We start from the raw sequence: 24,801 nt of genomic DNA, 5'->3' as shown, positions 1-24,801 counted from the left end.
GACACCAGTTCTTCGGCTGCTCCAGCCCGCGTCGGAGCTGCTGGTAGAAGAACAGTTCTGTCGAAAACGCCGGGCAATTAATGCGAGGTCTCTGAACTTTATCTTTGAGCTGCATCGAAGCCAGAACGAAGCTACGCAGTAAATTATCTGTAACAAGGTTGGCCGTGGCGCCAGAAGTGTTATGCGGACAAAAATATACTCTGCACGCTTATTTGAGCATCACGCTACGAACAATCGTAATCTTGAGTAGATGAAGCGCACAAAAACACAGCACACAGGAAAAGAAAGACACGAGACACGCGCTACTTGCAACCTAGTTGCAAGTAGCGCGTGTCTCGTGTCTTTCTTTTCCTGTGTGCTGTGTTTTTGTGCGCTTCATCTACTCAAGCAATGAACTAACTTGCCTAAGAATGTGTTCTACTGAAATAGTAATCTTATAGCGTCTGTTGTTACGCTGACCAATGAACATCGTTCTTCTTCGTGCCTATCACTCAGTCTTTCACGAAAGCTGAGGTCAGTGGGCCGCCTCTTCGCCGAAAACGGTAAAAAAAATATTGTCGCACTGTCACTTTTCTCGCCAGCACAGCGATGGCAACTATACAAACGGCGCACTGAATGGCATTCGGGACTTCATTTTTGCTCCTTGTTTCAACACTCGCCCCCAAAAAAAACTATGCTTCTCGTCCTCCACCGGGGCAAAGCAGTGGCGTCAAAAGCTAGAACTAAGAGAACGATAAGTCTTACGTCATTGCCCCGTGATATTCTATCCCAATCTCTATAGCTGTCGCTTATCCCCATGAGCGCAACACTCCTCGGCTTTGAATTTTGCACATCGTTGGCCAGCAGTGGAGTGCTGTAGCTCGAGGTTACATATGTCGTCGATGGCTTCATAAACCACTTAGAAATTGTCTTGGCAATGACTGCAAATATAAGCAGCGTACGGGGCGTTTAACGTCACCTGCGACCACCTGTACCTGTCGGCGTCATTTCTGAGAAGTGACAAAATCATCCCGCACTGTCAATTGACTCCAGGGTCCCTGGCCTCGAGAACGCCGCTCCGTGTCCTGACCTCTCCCTGAGTCGAGAGCCGGCCCTCGCCTTGGTGCGTACGGCCCGCGCCCTGCCGGCCGCCCGGGGCGTCTTCACGCTGGCGCAGGCGCTGCGCTCCGCCTGGAAGGCCCTGTGCCGCGGACAGCCGGGTCTGTGCCCCGAATTGCGGCGCCTCACGAGGCGCCAGTTCGCTGGCTCTTTCCTAGAGCCCGGCGCCGCAGCCTCCAAGACGGGTGGCGACAGCCCTGCGCCGCCCGCTGGCTCCAGCCGTGGAGCGCGCGCCGCTTCGGACGTCCTGGGGGAGCTCGGCGGAAGCCACCTTGCCTTGACTCGGTTCCTGTACGACGCCGTTAAGGGAATAGATTTCAAACAAGTAGGTTGACCTCCATGGGCGAGATTTGCTTTTCTGCATTCTAAACATGTCTGGAACTAAACGTAGGTGGCGGCGAATGTCAAGTTGGCAGTAAATGTCACCGGGATGCGGGTGCACAGAAAAAAAAAATTATTTCAGCGATATGAGACAAGCCGATCGCCTGAAATGTCTTCAGAGCTGTGGAGACCTGCGTGCTACATGCTACTGCTATAATTTATTAATTGCTGAGCACTTCTTCTGCTGTCTATATGCCGAGATCTAGGACTAACCTGCGCAAACTGGTTCACGACAGAGTCGCTGTGATACATAACTGGGCACAAAAACGGCCCTGTTCTGTAGCTCAGTGACGTCAGCTAACTTGTACGCCTAATTTGTGTCTAGGCATGGAGTAGTGCCTCCGGCAAACTTGTTTAGAGTGAAGACACTGTAAAAAATGCTCGCAGCGATGTATTGTTCCTTGGATGATGCCCGCTGCTCGTTTTGAGCGATTATACACTCAACCGGTGCTAAAGCCAGGGCTACTCGGCTGAAAAGTGCAGCCTCAAAAAAATGTGTTTCTCTTTGCTCATGTGACAGGCCTAACGTGCACCATCCCGCGGAAGTTAAGTGATCGATTATCTCTCCAAACGCTGGCTGTAGGATATTCTGGCAGAATTCCAGGTGGCAAAATTGATGAGGTGACTAACCCTCTACCTTTGATCTCTACACACACACACCACGTCAGTGTTCTGTGTGGCGGTAGTGAGCATAGCAACTGCAATTATTTATTCTGTTACTGTCCGCTTAAGTCGCATGTCGAACTGTTTTCTTTGAATGTTTTTGCGGTTTCATTTTTTTTTATACAGCTCATACTTTACGACTCCGAGGAGGCCAAGCTGTTGCAGAAGGACACGCGATTTATGCCGGCGCTATGCTCCGCTGATACCTGTCATAATTGCATCAGGTAAGCTGAATAGACACTCCTTGCTGTAGCGTCTGACACCCAGTTTCTGAATGTGTATCCAATTCGTATTCAAACTGTTCTCATAGCTGTCAAGCTAAACAACGTTTAGAACGCAGGAAATAAGCAATGACGCGCTAACTCCGCATTTCTTTGCACCAGGTTCCGTACGACCCGTCTGGAAGAGGCAGAAGCAACCGTCTCTTCTTCGGCTTCGTCTCTGCCGGCCAGCGACGCTGGGGTGAGTGCCGCAGACATCGTCCTTCCGGTCTTGCTCCCACTGCACAACTCCGGTCACGCCGCGTTCGAGTGCGGCAACTCGGTCAATCGTCTGGCCGTGCAAGATATGGAAGCCGCCAGCTGGATGGTGCGCAAGATAAACTCTAACGGCCACCTCTTCCCGGGCCTCAAGCTAGAATTGCGCATGATCGACACCTGCTCCTCGGCGTCCATTCTCACCCGGGACGTTTCGGCGGTGCTGGAGCACTTCTCTGAACTAGGAGTTCCCACAGTATTTGTGGCCTCGTCCCTGTCGCTCGATGACACGCGCGTGGCTGCGTCCCTCCTTTCCCGCCTAAACGTCACCTTAGTGTCAACCACGGACTTAGCCGCCTCCCATGATCCCCGCAAGGGCTACCTCTATCAGGTCCCGCTTCCAGTCGAGAAGATCGCCGAGGCAGCAGTGACATATCTGCAGAGCTTGGACTGGAGCTACGTCTCCGTCGTGTCCAGCCAGAGCGAGTCCCGTGCCGCCGACGCCTTCAAGGAGCGCGCCGAGACTGCTCGCATCTGCCTCGCAGTCCAAGCGACGCTGGTCACCGGTCGGGACCTTGACCCCAACATCATCACTCGCCTTGCAACAGCTGCGGCCAGCGGCGCTAGAGCAGTGGTGCTGTGGACCAACGCCGAGGACACACTGCGATTCCTGGCAGAGCTGCGCAGGGCCCGGTCCGAGGGACTCTTGGATCACGCCGACTTGGTCCTCATGCACGGCGGTGGGCAGCCTGTCAGCTTTGACGGCCACGAGGAGGACGCCCTGGGTGCCGTGCTGCTGCGTCCCCAATACGGCCAGGTAACTCGCGCGCAGCAAGTCTCGAGTGTCGCTTAATGAGATAGCAGACAGGATCGGTGGGATTGTGCAAATTATTTGTTGTTTGTGGTTGTACGTCTAAGTGGCGTAGTTTTTCTTTCTTTTTACTGTGCCACGGATTCTCTCCATGCAGGGGGGCAGAGGTTAAGGATCTATTTTAGAGGTGAAAGATTTTTTTTATCGCTAACGCATTCTCACTGCGGAACTGAATATTGTTCATACGTGGTGCAAGGGTTACGAGCTTACTCTTCAAGCATAGTCTCTAAATCTTAATTTATGCCTTTCTCTTTACTGCTAGGTCTTGAAGCCTAAACCAGATTAACTGCACGTTATCTGTAAGTTGCCATTCGAACACCTTTAATCAAACCGCATTTTTAATGCGTGATCATTAGAGCGCCCGTTATTGCAAAAAGTGTCCGATGTTCCTGCTGGCGTGTGGAGCCTAGGTTGGCGGAGGCAATCTGCAGTGAAAAAGTCCCCCTCTCCACTGTTTGGGAGGGGAGGGAAGAGGAAGAGAGGTGGGGGCGACGGTCGGCGAGAAAGACACCGCGGTTGCCAGTCAGAGTTGAGGGTGTACGGCGTATCACGCCGTGATTGCTGCATTAGATCGGAATAGGAGAGCGGGGATACACCGCGTCACGCGCCGTTTTATAGGCTGGATCACACCACCCGCTCGCAAGGTCTGAACCAGTACTCTACCGCATGAATCGCACTGGTCGTCTGTAATTTTTTTTTCTTCGATGGAATGCGAACCCGTCCAGCACTCGCTTCTTAACCGTTCAACGTGACACCTTGGCCACCGTTTCTCGGCCCCTACGCAGGTGCTGGACTTCGAGTCGTACTACGAGCGCCTGCGGCCCGACCAGAACCGGTTCTTTAGCAAGCTGTGGTCGCAGGCCCGGACGTGCCAGGGCGCCCAGGAGGGCCAGGAGTGCTCTGTGCCGCTCCTTCCGAGCCGCTCGGTAGTGGATGTCATGCAAGCCGTGCTGGTGGCCGCCACCGCGCTGAGGGATCTACGCGAGCAGGTGTGCGGCGGCTCGCGAGAGGTGAGCGGGTCCGTCTCATGTCTAATGTATTTACTAAACAGCAGCTGCTCGGTATCGGGTGCCCCAGGGATCACTTCCAGCTCTGCGAAGTGTGCAGCGTTGCCATGTGAACAGCGGACCAGAATCTATAGCGTTCGAATTACAGCGTTCCCGAGTGTACAGCGTTCCTGAGTGTACAGCGGGCCGGAGCGAATAGCGATCCTCGAACAGAGGGCCAAAGTGTGCCACAGTGGCCGTTGGCCAGTGTGTAACGCGGGCCGGACTGTGCCAGTGTGCCGCAGGCCACAGTGTAAGGCCTGCGGACTGTATTGTACGTACCATAATACGCTATTGCATTGGGCTCGTTTTCTTTTTTGGATCAGTCAGATTCCCATTTGCTAAAGGTTCAGTCACGACGGTACTCTAATTAAGAAGTCGGCTGCGAAAAAACTGGGCTTGGACTATATGCTCTTTCATTAGTTCAGCCTAGCCATTGGAATGTCTAGTTTGTAAAAAAATGCCGGCCAGGCGTCATACCATGTACTGGAAATTACTTTCATGAATTTCTTAAAGGTCATTGCAGCATATCTTCTGCCTGTCGTGCCGCTCTTTTTAGGGCATCTCCAGGACCTGGCGGCTTAAACTGCCGCATTGAACCTGCGCCTGACCTCAGGCTTTGTACGTTGAAAGGGACGCAATGTCAGTCCTGGACTTGATGCTTCATAACTTGCGACCGATATGCGCGCGATTGGCGCATATCGGCGCACTGAATAATGAATTGCCATTACTCCCCCTGCGTAGTTCGGACTGCTGTCACGACCGAGTTCAGCACCAATTCGCAGTAATGCCTGTGTGACGGCGAATACCGCTCTGATGCGCCTCTCCCGGTGTGCCTCGCAGGTGGCCGACGCGTCGTACTGCGCACGGCTCCTGTCCACCGCGGTGGGCGTCGGCGAGGCGCTGGACGAGCACGTACGGCGTGCCACCACCATGCGTGTTGGCGACAAGGAGCAAGTGTTTACCTTCACGGACCACGGCCACGGAGACATCGCCGTCGACCTCTGGAACGTGCGCAAGTCCTCCGCCGGCATCGCGCCCCAGAGGGTGAGTTCGCTCTTTGCAGAAGTCCGCAGTGCAGAGTTTGTGCAAGCAGCAGGGACGAAACGCGGATTTCGTTATGAGCTGGAGAGTGCAGTGGTGGCGCAGGCTAAGCTGATAGAGCAAGGAATACGAAACTACGACACAGTGCAGATGCTCTTCTTTCCTAGCCGCATTTCGTTCGTTTGTTTAATTTAAGCGGCCATAAAAAGGGGTGCTTGAGCTTGGCTTTAAAATGCTTGCACTATGTAGAGTACAGGTCACCGAGCGTCCATGCCGCGTACGAGACCTCAAAAGCGAGCGCTTTTGCACCTCGCGGCGACGCGCGGTACCGGGCTTTCGCACGAAAACCTGGCAGACGACGTCACGTCTTGCAAATGACGTCGGCAGCCGGGGGTTATCATTGGTTCAGAGCGCCAAATTCTTTCAGACGTCACGTGCTACCACGGCCGCGGCCACTCCGCGCGCGCCGCAGGCGGCGGAGGTAGGGAAGGGGCCGGGTGAGTGGGGCCGGCGGAGGAGCGCCGCCGTTTTGGCGTGCGAGAGGAGAGGGAAAGGCGCGAAGACGCGGAAGTTCAAATTTTGTCTGCATATAACTCAGCTTCCACAAATCGCATTAGAATAATTCTTGCTGGGGATAATTATCAGCCGTCGTCTTTTAATATCACAGCCATATCGCACCTTTATTGAGGCCCCCTTTCTTGGTCCCTTTAAGCCTATGTGAAAAAAAAATCACGTTCTTCGGCAATGTCAGCTACATGTGCTTTCTACGCATATTTGGTCTTGTTTACTAACAGCCAAGTTCCAATAAAATAGCGCAAGTCATGATTATTAAAATGTAACAAAACAAGAAGATACTAAGATTATAATAATAACAAATGACTGGGAACAGCCAGAAAAGAAAGACCCAATGGGCTGCTCATGTTTCTCTTGAAGTCGGACGGTCCCGATGAAATCTATCGGCAGAAGTCATTTCCGTAGCAGTACATACGAAACCATGAGCACAGTTCGCATCAGTTGCTAGCTGCGACGCAGGAGGACACCTCGTGGAACTGAAGTATTCAACTCCAAGGGGCATCCTCGCTGTAGCCGACGAGGCACCTTTCCATAACGCAGTAAGCTAAATAGGAAGCTTGGGTTTGGGGAAAGCTTTTCCTCGGCGACCGCTACTGTGATCATGGAAAATTAGTTGCACTTAATAAGCAATAATCCTTATTGGCATTTTCCTTCTACTATAGTCGCTGAACGAAGATACAGCGAGACGATATAAGCACTCGTTTATACAGATATCGGATTTTACAAACAGCACCTCTTGGTCATATAGGCACGTTTAATAAGGATAATTGGTTTTTTTGGGGAAAGATCCCCAGGTGGTCGAAATTAATCCGGAGCCCTCCACTACAGTGCCTCTTTCTTCCTTTCTTCTTTCACTCCCTCCTTTATTCCTTCCCTTACGGCAGGCACGCACGCAGTTCAGGTGTCCAGCGTTATATGAGACAGATACTGCCCTATTTCCTTTCCCCAAAAACCAATTATTACTATTATTATTAAAGGAAATGGCGCAGTATCTCTCATATATCGTTGGACACCTGAACGGTGCCGTAAGGAAATGGATAAAGGAGGGAGTGAAAGAAAGGAAAAAAGAGGTGCCGTAGTGGAGGGCTCCGGAAGAATTTCGATCACCTGGGGATCTTTAACGTGCTCTGACATCGCACAGTACACGGGCGCCTAAGCGTTTCGCCTCCACCGAAACGCGGCCGCCGCGGTCGGGTTCGAACCCGGGTGCTCCGGCTCAGTAGCCGAGCGCTCTAACCACTGAGCTACCGCGGCGGGTATACGCACGTTTCGCGTGCTCCGGTTTTTGCCGTTCGACTTTTCACCGTCTGGCTTTGTTACTTCCGGTGGTCTGAGACGGTAGGGAGCGGCGGTCCGGTTGGAGCAACACCCTCTAAATACTTTCTTCAGGCCTCTCCAGGCCCTCCTTTCCACACGCGCTACGTCACGCCAAGTGTCCGGTCAGGCTGCTCACCAAGCGCGGCTCCGCTCCGCTCGGTTGTCTCCCTCGATGTGCTCGCGCTTGCCCGGGCAAGCACAGACACGAACGCAGTCTTGCAGTGAGCGTCTAGCTGCTGCTTGAGTCTTTCAGCCTGGCGTTGGGTGCATTTCCGTTCGCTCCTCGCACGGCTGTGTCTGTTTCGTGTGGCCGTTTCTTGTGTGGCGTGCGTACCTGTGCTAGCGCACGAATGGGAAACTGATTGCCTGCCGTGTAGCGAGTGCAACTTCGTGAAACATGGGCCGGTGCTGTGTTCCCGGGTGCCGCGGGAACTACCAGAATGGTCCCAAAGTACGTGTTTATTGCTTCCCAAGAGACGAAGTACGAAGAAAAGCCTGGTTGCGAGCCATTCCACGGAAGGATTTCACACCTACAGAGCATTCGAGGGTAAGACTCTGAAATATTGCTTAATAGGCGCTGGTAATTATCTTAGTTGTGAGCTGTCGCTCCCGGAAAGGCATGCTGTCTTTGTAGGCAATGATATCACTTCTTACACTTATGTATGAATTGTCCAGGAAGCATTTAGTTCTGTGGATGTGCATAAGGCTTGTGTAAAAGCTGTGTAAATATGTAAAAGCTGTTCACTATTCAGACTCTTTTTACTTAGTGTTTTAGGCAATGGAGAGTCATGGCGAATGGCCTTGCTTCATTTTCTCGTGCAGGTGTGTGAACTGCACTTCCACGCAGGCGACTTCATTACGACGTTGTCACACCAAGATGAACTGACAGGGAAAATAATAGAGGTGAAGCGTGACAGGCTACAGTTGAAGATTGATGCTGCGCCTTCTGTTTTTCCAAACTGCCCAAAATACTTGTCCTCAACGCCTGGACGGAGTGAATCGCCAGAGACGAAAAAAGCAAGAAGGGAAAACGCTGCTTTGCAGGAGGCTATGAGGAAGTCACTTCAGTCTAATGAGCTTGAACAGAAAAGAAACAAAGTTTCATCTTACGAGGAGTTCAAATCTAAGTTGCCTGGAATCTGCAACACGAAATTCTGGACCGTTTCTGTCGATGAGCAGTGCGTTAGGTTCCTTCTCATCGAGAATGATCCTTCACCTAATGTGAAATGCGCCTTGGTAGTTCTCCCTGATCTGTCACTTTCTGTTTTCTTGAATGGAGTGAAGCTTCTGTCGCTTCCTTCAGGCAGGATTCTGCCAGCTCAAGTATGCGACACCTCCAGCCTGTCCTTGCTGCTAGAAGAACTCGAGATAGGCTTGCATAATATACCTGAGGTGACGAAAGAGTCGAAACATACTAAAGTATTGCAGTTTGTCGGTTCACTGCTTGCAGACCTCATTGAGGACAGTGATACGACGAAAGAACAGTCTTCTTTGCTGAAATTTCTGGTTGAGCAGATAGAGCTTCTCCTCGCGAAACAGCATGTGTATAGCGCAGAGCTGCTGGTATTCGCCAGTATTTTGAATTCAATTTCTCCTCACGCATATCACTTCACAAGAGCTGCATCAAGAATCATTCTGCCCCATCCTTCCACACTGCGCCGTGTTTGCTCAAATTACAAAGCTGACCCTCTTGTGGAGCAAAATCAACCGCACTGTCTCTCCTACATCCGAGAACGAGTCAAATCAATGAAAGACCACGAGAAGACAGTGACCCTGATGATCGATGAGATCCACATAAAACCATACTTCGACTACAAAGGGGGCACAATAGTAGGATCGTCGGTTCATTCAACGGAACCAGCAACAACAGCCCATGTGTTCATGGTACAATCACTCCTTTCTGCAAACAAGGACGTCATTCACATATTACCTGTGAGCAAACTGAGCGCAGAAATTTTGCACGAGCATGCTAAGAACATAATCATTAATGTTGAGAAAATGGGGCTCAAAATTATCGCTGTGATAACGGACAACAATGCTCTGAACCGCAAGATGATGTCGTTATTTGCTACAAGTCCTCAGGTGAGCATTGTCTATCCCCATCCAGCCGATAACGCTCGCCCTCTTTTCTACGTGGTCGATCCTGTGCATCTCTTGAAGTGCATTAGGAACAATTGGATTAACCAGAAAAACCCTGGAACATGCCTCTATTTCCCTGAAATGGACTTGAGTGGAGCAATGCCCGAAGGGCCTCCTCGTATGAAAGCTGCTTCTTTCGCAGCTGTGCGGCAGCTTTATTCTTCAGAGAAGACGTCGCTTGTGAAGGCTGCTTACAGACTGAACGCAAAAGCCGTGAATCCAACCTCAATGGAGCGGCAAAATGTAAAGCTCGCTCTCGACGTCATTAATCAGTTTGTTTCAAATGCCCTCAGGACACATGGTTCCGCGTTCAAGATTCCTCAAGCTGAGTCGACTGCTCTTTTCATTGACGTTATCCTCACATGGTGGCAAATAGTCAATGTTAAGACCCCTTGCAAAGGCCAGAGGCTAAGGGACAGCATGCAAGACCCTGTAAGGTCTGTTGATGACACACAGTTAGCTTTCCTGAGCGGCGTTGTGGACTGGTTGGACGCTTGGGCAAGAATAAACATCACCAGTGGCTCGCTGACGAAAGAGACTCACAGTGCTTTGCGACTGACATGCTATTCTCTGGTAGAACTCTCGCGCTACTGCTTAGAAGAACTTCACTTCAAGTACGTACTGCTGGGCAAATTTCAGACGGATGCGCTAGAAGACCGGTTCGGCCGTTACCGCCAGCTGGCAGGATCACAGTACCACATTTCCGTGCGTCAGCTCTACGAATGTGAGAAGAAGCTTCGTCTTCAAAAACTTTTGACATTTCCACGCGAGGAAACAGAGTTTGAAGACGTAAGTGAGGATCTTGTCCCATGCAACTTTTCTGTGGCTGTCAGCGACGACGATATTACACACGCCCACTCTGACATGGATGCTATTGTCTACATTGCAGGATACGCTGCTCATGCTGCTTTAAAGAAGCTTTCATGTTCTGCTTGCTTCAGCACATTGGTGATTGAAAATCGAGAGATCGAAGCGGAAAATACTGCCATGATAGCTAACCTGTCGAGAGGAGGGCTGAAGTTTCCCCAGCCATGCACAGTTCACATGGTACTGATGACTAAACTAGTTGCAGAGAAGTTGTCTTTTGGAGCAACCGCGGAAGATTTTCTCTCCTGTAGAAATCAACGTGGTGTCGTGATTTCACAGACGATTTCCCTCCTGGACGAACACGACATTGAGACATGTGAAAATGGCCACACTGCACAAACTCTCCTGCGCTTGGTAGTACGCGTTGCAACCAACGTTGTTCTAAACAACTTTTGCAAACTAAGAAATGATGCCATACAAGACAATGCGCAGCAGAAGGCCGCAGCCCGGAAAGCAGCAACGCTTAAGAAGAAGTAAGTTTTATTCCCAAGCAATAAAAATGCTTTGCGCACACTTCATTGCTGGTGTCTCGTCGTTTTTTATTGTAAGGGTCAGATTAGCTGTACAAATACTCAACAGCGCAACATTATTGTGAGTGTCATTATTGCTGTGTGTGAAAGCTTTAAGCAAAACACAATACAGAATAAAACTAACACAATGCGCAGTAGACGGTGTTTTTTTTTTCAATGTTCACGAACTTCTACTTTAACAACTAGATATACGCATGTGCGGTCTGTGCGGATGGATTTTACCGCACGGCAGACATCATGTACGTGATAGAACCTAATAATTAGATGATTAATTGAAATTAACTAATCAATTTTTTATTATAATGACCAATAATGCGAAATTGGCGGCCGTATGCTAAATTGTTTATTATAAAAAACTGTATTAGCAGCTCGAACTTTCTTGACAATAAGGTGTTCTGCAATAAAAAAAATATATAAAGCAGATAAAATGATAGCCTAAGGCGCGCACAAACTAGCGAATTTCTTTTCTGCAGCAACGACAAAAATGAAAATGAAGGAATCACTTATAAGGCAGCTACGTACGGCAGTACCCGAATAGTGCAGACGGGCGCGGCGCGCTGAAATCGCGGAGCGCGGGGCCTGCACGGTCCCTTGGCGTGACGTCACGCGGCCGGTGGAGAGGCCTTAGCATTGAGAGGGTGTTGGTTGGAGACGACTTGCAATGTGTTTCTGCCGGGTTGGAATTCAATCGCAGCGTCGACGTCGCACTTCTGCGAGCGATCGACGGGGATGTCCATAACGTCGTGTCGGATGCGGTCACGTGGTAGTTGCCAGCAGCGCAGCGGCAAATGCCAGCAGCAGTGTGCCTGACTTAAGTGTCCCTTCGACCATATTGGCTATCGGTGCGTTTTCCACGTGAAAGCAATCCCGAAGACAGCACAGCGACCTCGGCGAAAGCACCGAATTTTCCCTCTATAGTAGGATACAACTTGAAAAAACAGCAGTTGTTAACACTGGGCCACGGTCCGCAGCGTACTGTATTACTCCGCTAGCCAGTCACAAAAGTGAACGAAATCAGCTTTTTAATATTTGACTTTATTAAACAAGCCAGGTATCAAAATTCTAGAGCTTATAACTTTTTTCTCATGGTTAGCTTCTTGTTTAGGTGACAAGAGAAGTTTTAACAACGGCCTACATTTTTCTCGTGGAGGAATTCTGTGCGCCGGTCCTGAATCTGGGCGGAGCTTCACTGCAGACTTAAGTTGTATCCGACTACAGTCGAACCATGTGAAACGGCCCTAAGTGAACAAAACTAAAGGTTTGGATGTGTTTTTTACGAGCCGTACTCTTCGTAACCTGTTACCGGTATGTCAACTTCACGTTACATGCATCATAATGCTAAAAGAAGAGCCACTGTGCCGACAGGGTTAGAAAATACATTCAGCCTCCGTCTGTGACGTCCCGGTCGTCTTGAAAAACGTACCGACCGCAGCGGTGTTCTAATGGTCTGAGCGTGCACCTCGTATATGGGAGCCGAGCATGGTGTCGCCATGTACCCGCCGGTTTTCCAGTGGATACCCGCTTTCCCGCTACGTGATGCTACGCATCTCTGGGGTGAAATGCTAGGAAAAAGGGTCGTCGACCTCGGCGCATGGAGATCATACACGTTAGCCATGGTGCTGTCTGGCCAAGCAGCGCTTGCGCCATTACAATTAAGGCATAATTTCATGTCATTTGATTTCATTACATGCCCTGAAGGACATGGGGGGGGGGGGGGGAGTGAAAAAAAAGCTTCCTTGGGGGCAGCTTGGCAAGCTCGCACCGCCTGATAATAAGGACAATTGGGCGGACAGTACAAGCGATACTTGAGGTGCAAAGAAGAATAAAATTTGTGAGCATAACTGCGATAAAAGAAAATCGTTTGATATTGAGATACATTACACGATTCTATAAAGACAGCAGTAATATACAAATTTTACGAGGCAAAAAAGTAGCTACGTCTTTCATTGATATTAGAACGCACCACGGTCGATAGCGCTAGAGTTCTTCCTCTCGCCATTCGTAAGTGCGACCGTTCTTGAGAGGCTTTGCGGTTCCCACCCATCGCAGGCGGGCCACCTTGTCGACGACCGCTTCACCGAGCTGATGCCCGTTGTCACCTACGGCGGCAACGACGGCAAAGCGGTGGCCCTCTCCGAGCTGCGTTCAGCCTGCATGGTGGCCACCTGCCAGCACCAGTGCGCGCGCAAGGCGGTCGACTTCCTGGTGGTGCCTTCACCCGACCACGTCTACCTGGCCGCCTCGTTCTCGGTGCACGAGCGTGGCGACGCACCGTTCCGCTGCTCGCCGAGGGTCTCCGAGTCCGGCGTGCGGAGCGTCGAGGCCTTCCTTTGGGCGCTGGACCAGATCAACGCCAGCCCGTCGGTGCTGCCGGGTGTACGGCTGGGGGCGGTGGTCTTCGACGTTTGCGGCAGCCGCGAGAAGACCTACCGGGACCTCGCCAACTTCGCCAGCGGCTCGCTCGCCTCACTGGCTACTGGTGTGCGGCTGCCCTCGCTGGAACGCGTGTTCGGCTTCGTCGCTTCCGGTAGGAACAGCGGCGGGCAGTGCACGGTCAAGCCGGCGGCCGACGTGCTGGCGGCCGCCGCCGGCGTGCCCACCGTCGCCTCGGACTCGTCGCTCTCGCAACTGGGCGGCCGCCGCTACCAGAGTCTTCTCAGGGTGCTCCCCTCCAATGCAGAGGTGGCCCAGGCTTTTCTCCGTGTCCTCAGGTATGATGAGAGCTCATCACTGGTGCTGTAGTTAGCTGGCGTTCGCCGCCTCATTCTGTAGCTGTGCGCATTATTCCTGCCGATTGCGCAACGCGCATTTCTAACAACGTGCCCTTTTCACAGCGTGCTTAACTGCGTCTGATTTACTTGGTCGCTCAAGAGAACGTTGCTCGTTTATAGCTTAGATTTCTAGAGAACAGAATCAGTTACAAAGAGGCAACACAGTGTGAACCGGCAAGTGCTATATTGCCAGTCAGGGGACAAAATTTGTTCCATAATCAACTAATTTCGGAGGTCAAGACAGATCACCTAAGGGTTCAACGCCTTCCAATTTCATAGAGCGTTCTCGCTGAATGTACCAAAATTTACTCATTGAACAGACAGCCACGTTTCTGCACTGTAACACGCAGTTCTCCGTGACACACAAATTCGAGAATATGGCTTTGTAACCCAACCCTTAGCCCATTTTCCCCCGTGTTTATTTGTAGACGTTCAACCCACGCTTTTGTTATGCTGGCTGAAGTATGAAAGAAAGCTGTTTCGAGCTGTCAGGAATCAAGTCCCAGTGCAGCAGGTTGTCTACAATGAGAGCGACCTCCTTCGGCAGGCACTTCAAGTGGACCTACGTGTCGGCGGTGTTCGACGACCAGGACGATGAGCTGCAAGACGTGTGGGAGCAGTTCGAGCGAGCTGTGGAAGGCGGGCCTCTGCGCCTCGCTACCTCGCTGCGCCTCGGGGACGGCACCTCCGAGGAGACACTGCGCGGCGCTGCCACGCAGCTACTCAGGAGACGAAGGGAAGGCGCCCGGTGAGTCACCGCCGATTTCGCGTGCGTCTCGAACTGCGTGGTGTCGCTTGCCTTCTTTCTGAAGCTAGCCACTGGGTCTCTAGCTCTGTGCGCGCTCTCAATTAATGTCGTCCTGTCGGATTTTTAATTAAAGACAAATGGGTTGTAGCCACCGAAGCTCCGACCAGATCGAGAGTGGTGTGTACATTCAGGTCGTAATAAGACTGCGAGAGCCTACAAGAAAAGGACACACGAGACCAGACTGTTGTGCATCCTTTCCTTGTCGTTTCTTCGTTGGCTGTCACAATCTTTACTATATAGAGAGATTCTTCCGTGCTTCGAGAGATCCCTCTAAGTGAGATACCGGGTTCTTGATTTTCTGAAACGTACTCCTGATGAATTTTTCTGCATTTTAAATGCCAGAGAAGATCCATGATCAGTTTAAGTACAATTATGGTATATGCTGTGCATGAAACTTTGTGCTTCAGCACTGTATTAAATGACGAAGGCGAAGACGAGCGCAATTGTGGGGCTTCAGTTCACATTTGCAAAGTGCCACCGGACACCTGGATGTTTGGAGAAACATCAAAGTGTCCTGTGGCATGTCCACAACTTGGAGCAGTCAGCTAAACTCGGCAGAGTTGGATTCTCAACGAGCTCTAGCTGAGCAAGCGATCCACTTTCTGGAGTCGATCTGGTTCCTAGAAAATAGTTCTGCCTGACGGGCGCGTAGGTAATAACAGCAACGACAGCAAAATAAAGCGCAACGACATTAGTGCGCAATTTTAGTGGTGGCAGCTAGGCACTGCTGAACCAACCTACATTCGTTGTACATCACCTGCAAAGAATACAAATGTCTGCGATAAGTAGCTTTTTCACTGTGGTGAGAATGCCACTCGTTCATTCTTCCGCTCAGGGTCGTGGTTCTGTTCCTCAAGGACAAAGCGGCTGAGGCCTTGCTGGCTCACTTGCACGAGGCTGCGTCTTCCGCGTCGCCTCAGTCGTCCGACCTGACCTTCGTCGCGCTTGGCCTCCGGGACGTGCTATCCCGCCACCCGGACGTAGCTGTGGGCTCACTGTCCCTGCGCCTGATGCCGGCAGATGTTCCCGGATTCCGCGACCACCTGCAGCACCTGAGCTACGCAGGCAACGTCCGCGATCCCTGGTACCGCGCCTACGTCGAGCAGAAGACGGGGTGCAGGGGCCCTGCCGCCTGCGCCAACTCGCTGCCGCCGTCGATGGCCGCCAGCGGGAGTGGAGCGTCGTCGCCGGACGAAGAGGACAGGGGCACCGCGGCGTCAACGGTCACTGCTGTGTTCGCCCTGGCCAGCGGTCTCGACCAGGCGCGCAAGACGAGGTCAAGTCTCCCCGAATTTCCATTTTTTTTTCTTTTATCAATGGTTCGTTAGGCCTAACTACAAAAACTGGAGGACGCGACCACGACAGACAGAAGCGCTGGTGTACCTTGGCACGGCGTCAGCCTATTCTAGTCCTTCCTGCCGCGTAAGCATAATATTTACCGTTACACACTGCTTATGTGGCCAGTGAAATGTTCGTTTTCAGGACTGTTATGGAACTTTTATATCCTCTTTGCGTGCATTTTACATGCGACCCTGATCGTTTTGCTCGCACTTCACATGCAATGTACATTTGACAAGCGCTCTTGGCGCCTCATAAAATCCCCGTGTAGTTACAAAAGTCCACTTAAATCATCCACTTGTAGTACTATAGATGTATACAGCTCAAGGGCGAAGCGGCTTTTCCCCGTCAAAGGACCCCTTTGCAGCCAATTGTGTCGTCCGAATCTCATGCTCCTACTAGTGTGAAAATGCAGGGACTGGCAGATCAAAGGTGATAGTCCCCCCACCCCTCCATGATCGCGGATTGTCCCCTTCCTCCATGATCGGGGATCGTCCCCTCCCTGCATTGTCACGCTAGCAGGTTCATGAGAAACGGCCGACGCCATTGGCTGGAAGTGGATCCTTTAATGGAGAAAAGCCGCTGCGTTCTTCTGTTGTATCCGACTATAGCAGAACAGTTTTCTATTTGTGCACTTGTCTTAGAGACGTGAAATCATTTGTCGAAATATCCATCTGCCTGACTGCATGAGGCGTGTTTCGTTGTCCCTTCACTGCGTGCAAAGCCTTGCCTACTGGGCAACTACGAGTGTCCTCCTCAAAAGAAATGAGAACACCTAATTGCATTGCGCGTGGGAAGCGCGATAGCATTAGAATCGGCGAGCTTTATGACAGACCACAACGCGGGCTTTTAAAGCAGTGTAAAAAGTGGCTAGACCACCCATGCCGTCCCTTCATGTATCAATAGACCCCTAATTTTTCCTTCCTTAACAACCCAATTCCCTAACAAACAGCCTTGAGTCTCCCTTTCTAAATAAACAGCTCCATTCATTCATTCATCCGTCGACAGGCTTCTGTTTGCGGCTACTGCAGGTAGAGAGAAGGGGCGGTAGTAGGTGGCATGTCATGTGACCTGATGACACCGATTGTTTAGACCGATCAGCGAATTTTATGACAGACCACAAAGCCCTCGTTTCCCGTGATGAGGTTTCTGTTTGCGGCGATGCAGGGAGACAGTGGAGGCGAGGGGGAAAGAGAGGCGGGGGGAGGGGGCAGGTGACGGATTGTTTCCTGATTACATCATAACTGTCTCGACCAATCAGCAAATTTTATGACAGAGCACAATGCCGGTTCTGTTTTCTTTTTTCTTGATTAGGCTTCCGATGCTGCCGCATTAATAAAGACTTTAGCCATGGAATGCATATGAGCATCAGCAGCTTACAAGTGGTTATATGCTCTGTAAAGCTTGCATGATCACATTCTCAGATCAAATTTTCCCACATTACGCTATCTGAAGTAAATCTATTTTATTTAATGCAGCTACCTGTGCTTTTTAAAACGGCCTGCGTCCACCCCTGTGGACCTGTGTAGAGAAATCTTTTGCTCCGTTCGGTCAAAACAATTTTTGTTCAGTTCTGGATCGTGTTTTGAAACATTCGTTATTGCCTCCGCATAACATCATGTTTGTTTGATTCCTGCGCGCTTTTCTAACCCCCACCCGTTGCCGATCCTCTTTCCTCAGGTGCCCCAGTGAGGACAAGCCTTGCGAGCTGGTCATGGACGACGCCTACCGAAGCATGGTGATGAACTTCACTCGCAACGTGCGCATCACCCGCCAGGATGGGTCCATCTTCAAGTTTGCCGATGGCAACAGCGGCAACGGCCGCGTTCAAGTCACCTACTATTGGAGTCCCGGTGCAGCTGGCCTGTCCGGGGAATTCTCCCAGGCAAGTGTAAGAAGCCGAAGTAGGCTTCTAACCAATGCTGCGCGAATGGTTAGCCACAAAGTTCACTGCACAGCTGCTTGTGTTTACTGCTTCACTCTGCTGCAGCCTGTGTTCACACATGAATGAGCCGCTTCAGTTTGTGGTGTTCAGTTCTCGATTGATACACTTTGCGATTTCGAAGGTTCATGCGAGAAGCATGAACTGCATGGATGGAGGCCTTAACAAAAACGCCGGATTTTGATCTGCGTGCTTTTTATGCAGCGATAGCTGTTGATGCAGAGCTTGTCGGGCACAGCGTGTTTGTCGTGATCATCGTCATCACAAAGCCCGCTTTTCGCTCGCCCACTTTTAACTTTTAAGCCATGAATATCACGGATGTCCAAGGACATTGCGATTTAACTTCCACGCTTGACATGGAGTCGTCTCATCCTTCAGTGCAGTGTTTTTACGATGACATCTGGTGTACGGACCCCCGCCAAGTCGCCATGTAGCTGAAGTCTGTTGTAGTTTAGCAGCTGCAGTCCTAGAAGTACGCAAGCTAAGGCAAGCCAACCAAAGCCAAGAGGGAGAAGTGAGACAGAAGGGAAGAAAGACAGAAGCCAAGAGAGGGAAGAAAAAGAAAAGAAAGAGGGGAGAGAAGGAACTAAAGAACAAGAATAAGATAAAGAAGAAGCAAAATGAAGACAGAAGCTAAAAGAGAGAATTAAGTTGGAAAGAGAAAGAACAGAGGAGATAAAGAATCACTGAGTAGATGAATTGCAAAGCATGACCAATGAGTAAGACAGGCAGAGCAGAACGGTGGGTCTTAAAATTAACATGCAGAAAACCAAAGTAATGTTCAAAAATCTAGCAAGGGAACACCAGTTCACAATTTGTAGCGAGTTGCTGAAAGTTGTAAAAGAATGTCTAATTAGGGCAGGTAGTGATCGCTGATCCGGATCATGAGAGGGAAATAACTAGAAGTATAAGAATGGGGTGGAGCGCATATGGCACGTTCTCTCACATCATGAATGGAAGTTTACCAATACCCCTCAAGAGAAAAGTATAAAACAGCTGTATCTTGCTAGTACTAACCTACGGGGCAGAAACGTGGAGGCTAATGAAAAGGGTTCAGGGTTCAGAAAGAAAAATGATAGGTGTGACATTAAGAAACCGGAAGCAGGCAGAGTGAGTGGAGGAACAAACGCGGGTTAGTAACATATCCTACCCGAAATCCAGAGGAGGAAATGGGCTTGGGCAAGGCATGTAATGCAAAGGAAAGATAACCGTGGTCCTTAACGGTAACGGAGTGAATTCCAAGAGAAGGCAAGTGTAGCAGGGGGCGGCAGAAAGTTAGTTGTTCTGATGAGATTAAGAAGTTTGTGGCATTATGTGGGCGCAGCTGGCTAAGGACAGGGTTAGCTGGAGAGACATGGGAGAGGCCTTTTCCCTGCAGTGGGCTTAGTCAAGCTGATGATGATGGTGATGAAAAAGAGCAGGGTGAGAAAATGGAGGGACATCATGGTTCTTGCTAAGTGATTCAACTAAGCTGCAGGCCGGTATAGCCAGCACTTTTTTGCATGCACCTCTCAACGATTCATCTACCTTGGGGTTTCCTCAGTCGTTTTTTGTAATGCTGCTAGTTAGTTTAATTTCTTTTTTTTTGTTGAACGTCATTCTTCTGATCAGAAACCTATCGTTGCTCAGTGTCTGCTTTTTGTTTTTCGCGGCATTTTTTTTGTGCGTCAAGTGCCTGGCACTGTGGAACTACGGGCGATTCCAAGGTAAAGAAATAATTCCTCGATTGTGGAGGCTGTATTTTTACTGGCGTGGCGCGCGAAGGTTCTGGAAAGCACAAATTCTTTGCAACTCAATGGCTATACAATGTTGGCATTGGACCCGTTGGTTTCTATGAGAAGGACATTGGTTCTCACAAACGCCTTTTTTCAAATGCGCCACCTCTTTGCTCATTGTCCTTCGTCTTTGCCACAGATTGGCACCTACAACAGGGACGAAGGCCTGCAGATGAACGCCAGCCTGCCAGAAGTCGCGCCTGGCCGATCGCCGTACACTGTGAACTCTTCGTGCGATGCCGACGCCGACTGCAACCGCTCACCGCACACTCAAGATGTGTCTCGGGATCCCGCTGTGCAAGCCATGCTTTCGGCCGACGAAGGACCGAGCCTGACCATTGGAGCTGTCTTGCCTGTCCATCACAGGGGCGTCGACATGTTCTCCTGCGGTGACCTGCACAACAACGGCATGTTCCAGAGTATGCTTGCCATCGCATATGCCCTGGACCGGGTCAACCGAAACCACACCGACGACCTCCGGCTGGATGCCGTAGTGTTCGACTCCTGTGGCACCCCGCAGCGCGCTGAGTCCCTGGTGTACAACTACATGGTGTCTTCACTGCGAGACGCCAAAGCGAAACCCCTTGTGTCCATGGTCACCTTTGAGACCAAGGTTAGTTGAATGCATGCGTGTCTCATCCTACTGTCCATTGCCTTCTCCCTCTAAACTGTCTGCTACATTAACATATGAGCTAATGATTGTTATGGCATCTCGTTAATTTATTTCCTTTGTCATAGTGACTGCCTCGAGCTTGAAAAACAAACCTGGCCAAGCATTGGTTTGGAGTGCTAAATTAAGTCATGCATTTGAGTGTATACTCCGCTGGCATGGATAAACACGATAACAAAGGCAAATGTCGGCTATTATTATACATCTACAATACATTGCATGGTGATAAGTTCAAACAATTCTTCTAAGAGGTTTAAATGATAAACCAAATGAAAAACATAATGTTATTGCTGGGACCTGTATGGTCTTTGGCAAATATTGGCTACCTCGGAAATGCAAAAAACGTAACATTGTTAGATGTGCACCGCGCACTTTCAGGGAGAATACTGGGACATCTTAGCGCCTCTTGTGCATGATTCACTTCCTTGTGGAGTGTTCCTGTGACACCTATTTTTTCTGGTTATGGTGATAGGTGGCGGAAGAAGTCGAACCCGTGCTGAAGAACGCTGGAGTGCCGCTGGTATTAACCAGCAGGACTCCCAAATTCTCCCAAGACAGCCAGTCTGTTGGAATTCAGACCTTACCGCCAGTCGGGTGGCAAGTAGAAGCAATGCTAGGCCTTCTGCGCCACTACGACTGGAGCTACGCATACTTCCTCTATGCAGGCGATGAGTTCGGCCACGACGCCTACTATCACGTGACAAAGTCATTAGCAAGGCTTCGACTGTGTGTCGCCGACTCTCAGAGGGTCGACCCAGACGCCACTGAAGAAGACGTTCTCGCCACGGTCATGAAGCTTACAGACCCCGATGTCCGAGTCGTTGTGGTGCTCTCCCAAGACAAGCAAGTCAGTGCCCGAATTGTGGCGGCAGCTAGGAGGGCTTCGTTACTAGAGCGCTTCGTCTGGGTTGGCACTGAGGGCTTCAGCAACAGCCCCATGCTTCTTGAGGTCCTCCATGGCGCCGACGTCGACGTCTTCTCTCTGCAGCTAGACAACGAGCCACTTCCTGACTACGCCCGCTTCGTGTCCTCGCTGACGCTGGGAAGGCACGAGCCAATACCGGACGCCTGGTTCGAAGAGTTCTGGCAGCTGGAGTTCGGATGCCGCCTGCCGAACGCGCGCCGGGTGCACGAGCAGTTCGGCCGCATTTGTACAGGCCGTGAGGCTTGGAGGCCGGAACTTAGGCAGGACCGCTATGTGTATCACACGGTCGACACAGTGACGCGCATCGCTAAGGCAGTGCGGGCTCATGTGACGAAGAACTGCCCGTCGGCGCTTATGGGTGGACTCGAGAGTCTCGAAGGGTGCAAGAAGAGCTTGCTGCGGAGCGAAGTCAGCGTTGAGCTGCTTGGCACGGACCCCGAAAGCTGCTCTGAGTGCCAGCCCTCCACGGTCACAACATTCGGTTACCGCCTTCTTAAGCTGAACGGGAGCAGCGCTCGTAACTACACCTACCAGAACGTGAGTCCCGCTTCTTGCGAAACTGTACATTTTGCGCCAGTCTGCATAGGCGTTCTTCATTTTGGCAGATCACCCAAATGGAATATATCAACAGATTACTTCAGCAGTTCAGTTTAGGCTCAGATGTGTCAGATTTTTTTTTAAGCTCTTCTGATCAGTGTAATGTCGCTCTCACTGTAGCTAATGACACCTTAACCCATTCATGCCTAATGGCTTACATGTAGGACAGCGCGTTTTTTGCTCAGTAACATTAAAATTTATTTTGCAAAAGCTTGCATTCACTAGCGTAGGTTCAAGAGGCTCTAAACTTTTCCTCTGTGAGGGTTGTTTTGTGTTCATTCACTTTTGTGCATTGTGTGGGTTCAGAAAGATCCGCCGTTTTTCCGAGTAGACCTCATCGGCTGCGTTGTGATTCTCCAAGAAAATGTGCGCATTGGCATAAGAAAACCAATGCGCGTGATGAAAAATTTCATTTTTTTAAGTCGATGTCAAATGTTTGAAGCTTTACCACATGTAACAGGTACCGAATTTGCCTAATATCAAATTGCAGGGCGCTCAAAAGTGGGTGCTGAGAAAAATATTTCCACCAATAAAAAGATGTTGCTAGATGCTGGAGTTTAATCAAAATGTTTTTTTTTTTTTTCAAATTTCAAAAGTTTTGGGACATATGGATTAAAACTGCCATACTTACAAGCGTGTAGAAAATCTTGGTTCTGACATTCCGATGTTATGAATGCCACAGAATAAAGGCAGAAATAAAGATTGTACGCACACAAAGCGCTCGTTGACATGTCCAGGCTGTGTGCTGGAGCTAACCGCTTATTACGTGTGTATGTCAGATTGAACAAACTCTTCTAAGCCTTCTGTCTCTGCAAATTTGGCCATGGTTAATACAAGTTAGGAATAGCATCTCCTGGCCACTTTGTGGCTTGGCTCGATGGCTCTATTTTCTACTAATCCACTAGTCAATCACATGTAAACAGCATTTAAATAGAAGTGCCATTCCTGCATTTCTATATGTCTAGCAACTGAAAACACCCAATAGCTACATTTATAACCGGTTAATGTACTTCCTCTTTGGGTTATATTGTCAAAAAAATTCATCCATACAGTCAGATTAGAGCTGTTCTTAAACTGCAGTTGGGAACAGGACAAATTAAGCTGGAGAGTAAAAAATATATTTGCAGCTTCTTCTGTAGCATCGCGGTGTATGCCATGAAAGCGGCTGTAGCTCACAGCCGCAATATTTTTACTGTGCCTAAGATTAGTTGGAAGGCCTCGAATCTACTGACATATCCCTGGCCACACTTGTAATTTTTGTCTCTTTTTTCCAGCACTATTCATTACCTATTCTTAAGACGTTACCAAGACTTCCGCGGCTGCGCCGCTACTACAAGTGGTCCGTGTTGGGACATTGCCGCGTGGTATTGCTTACTGCGGCTTGTTGCGTACCTGGCAGGTTGGCTCGTTCCGCAACAAGGTCCTCCGGGTAAACGACGACCAGGTGGACTTCTTCAGCGGCGTGGCGCCCATGTCGACTTGCGTGCGCGACTGCGACGAGCGCTGCCCAGCGTCCAGCGCGGCCGGGACGGCGGCCGCCACGGACAACGAGTACCTGCGTCAGCACCGCGAGTCCCTGACAGCAAACTTCCGCACCGTGTGGGGCATCGTTGTCACGGCGCTTTCGCTACTCGGCATGGTGCTAGTGATCATCTGCGCCCTCTACTTCCTCATGGCGTTTCCCGTCACCGTGGGCACCACCGTGCTTGGCTACATGATCCTGGTGAGCGCGGAACGTAGTACCAAACTTCATAAATGCCCCCAAAGCTGCTATACCTGCAGTGCTGCTCTTGAATCTTTTCTGCTACAGGGTAGTGTTTAACATGCACTATCATTACTATCATAGCTTTGCTTCCGTGGCCTGTCACGCCACATATGACCTATCACGGTCTCAAAACAGTTGAAACACATCCGATTTGCTCCTAAGTGTTAACCGTATAATGCCGGGCGTATCGCGTATGTTACGGATTAAAAAAAATGTGAACAGTTGTTGATGCTCGCTGATGTATACGAATTCCTTACGTTGTTAACGAAACAGCCTTTTACAACGTGATAATCTAACCCAACCTAACCAAAATGCTTAACATTCCTGTGGCACTTTCTTGTTACATATGTCCGGCTTGCGCTGTACCCTCGACAAAGATGTCCAGAGTCCAAACAGTCCACCATCGTCAGACACGAAATAAGTCCATTCGATCCAGCATAAGTCTTGGACGGGCTAACAAGCATGCAGCAAGCGTCCTCTAGCTTTTTTTTTCTCTAGAGCATAAAAACTGGTCAGTGCAGTGGGTTGCTCATCTCCCAGTGTACGCCTGCTGGCGCTCTTCTCACGTCGCTCGCCCGTGCCTTCTCTACGCAGGTGGGCCTGCTCGCCCTGTACGCGGTGAACTTCGCCTTCGTGGTCGGGGCCACAGAGGCCAGCTGTGGCGTGCGCCGCTTCCTGATGGGGCTCGCCTACTCGATCATCTTCTCGGGCATGCTGGTCAAGGTGCTCAACACGTGGCGCCTCATGGGCTACCACCAACGCATGCACCACGACACCACGCAGCTGAGCAGCCCCGCCGGACTGCTACTCGTCGCCTGCGGACTCGTTGTCATACAGGTGCGTGGACGCGTACGCCAGCACTAGCTGCGAACTGTAGTTTTACTACCGGAAACACGCAGGATTCTTTTTCCGTCAAGCGCTTCTGCCTGAGCTCGGAAGATGGTTGCAACCGTCAGTGTGTTCGCAAACTCTATTAACTTAGCTTTATTATCATCTTCATTCAATTCAAACCATGGGCACAAAGTCATTGTTGCTTCCAGAAGACATATGTATCATTTTGGATGTCAATAGCTAATATTCCCCTTCATTGCACTAATCAAGTGTTTGCAGAATGATCTGAACAATGAAAAAGAGGTGGCAGTTATTCTTTGGGGTGCAGGGTATCAGGTGAGACTTACACCTCAATTGTCTTAACTGCCTACCCT

The 24,801-nt window shown here is 50.3% G+C and overlaps 1 protein-coding gene across 2 annotated transcripts in view; it reads left to right on the top strand.

The window, feature by feature from the left end:
• Positions 1-24,801, top strand: part of LOC144122047 (uncharacterized) — a 214,512-nt gene that overhangs the window by 182,523 nt on the left and 7,188 nt on the right. For both annotated transcript variants that reach the window (XM_077655562.1, XM_077655563.1), the window contains 13 exons: positions 1,033-1,423; positions 2,269-2,366; positions 2,526-3,435; positions 4,275-4,499; positions 5,379-5,582; positions 13,055-13,716; positions 14,324-14,524; positions 15,420-15,860; positions 17,603-17,807; positions 19,779-20,252; positions 20,782-21,771; positions 23,231-23,554; positions 24,191-24,433. In XM_077655562.1, the coding sequence (XP_077511688.1) occupies positions 1,033-1,423; positions 2,269-2,366; positions 2,526-3,435; positions 4,275-4,499; positions 5,379-5,582; positions 13,055-13,716; positions 14,324-14,524; positions 15,420-15,860; positions 17,603-17,807; positions 19,779-20,252; positions 20,782-21,771; positions 23,231-23,554; positions 24,191-24,433 (5,368 nt within the window). The remainder of the gene's footprint in view (positions 1-1,032; positions 1,424-2,268; positions 2,367-2,525; positions 3,436-4,274; positions 4,500-5,378; positions 5,583-13,054; positions 13,717-14,323; positions 14,525-15,419; positions 15,861-17,602; positions 17,808-19,778; positions 20,253-20,781; positions 21,772-23,230; positions 23,555-24,190; positions 24,434-24,801) is intronic.

Source organism: Amblyomma americanum, chromosome 2 (genome assembly GCF_052857255.1).
Source record: "Amblyomma americanum isolate KBUSLIRL-KWMA chromosome 2, ASM5285725v1, whole genome shotgun sequence".
Taxonomy (NCBI): Eukaryota; Metazoa; Arthropoda; class Arachnida; order Ixodida; family Ixodidae; genus Amblyomma; species Amblyomma americanum.
Note: the sequence above shows the minus strand (reverse complement) of the source record. Positions and strands in the feature narration are given on the sequence as shown.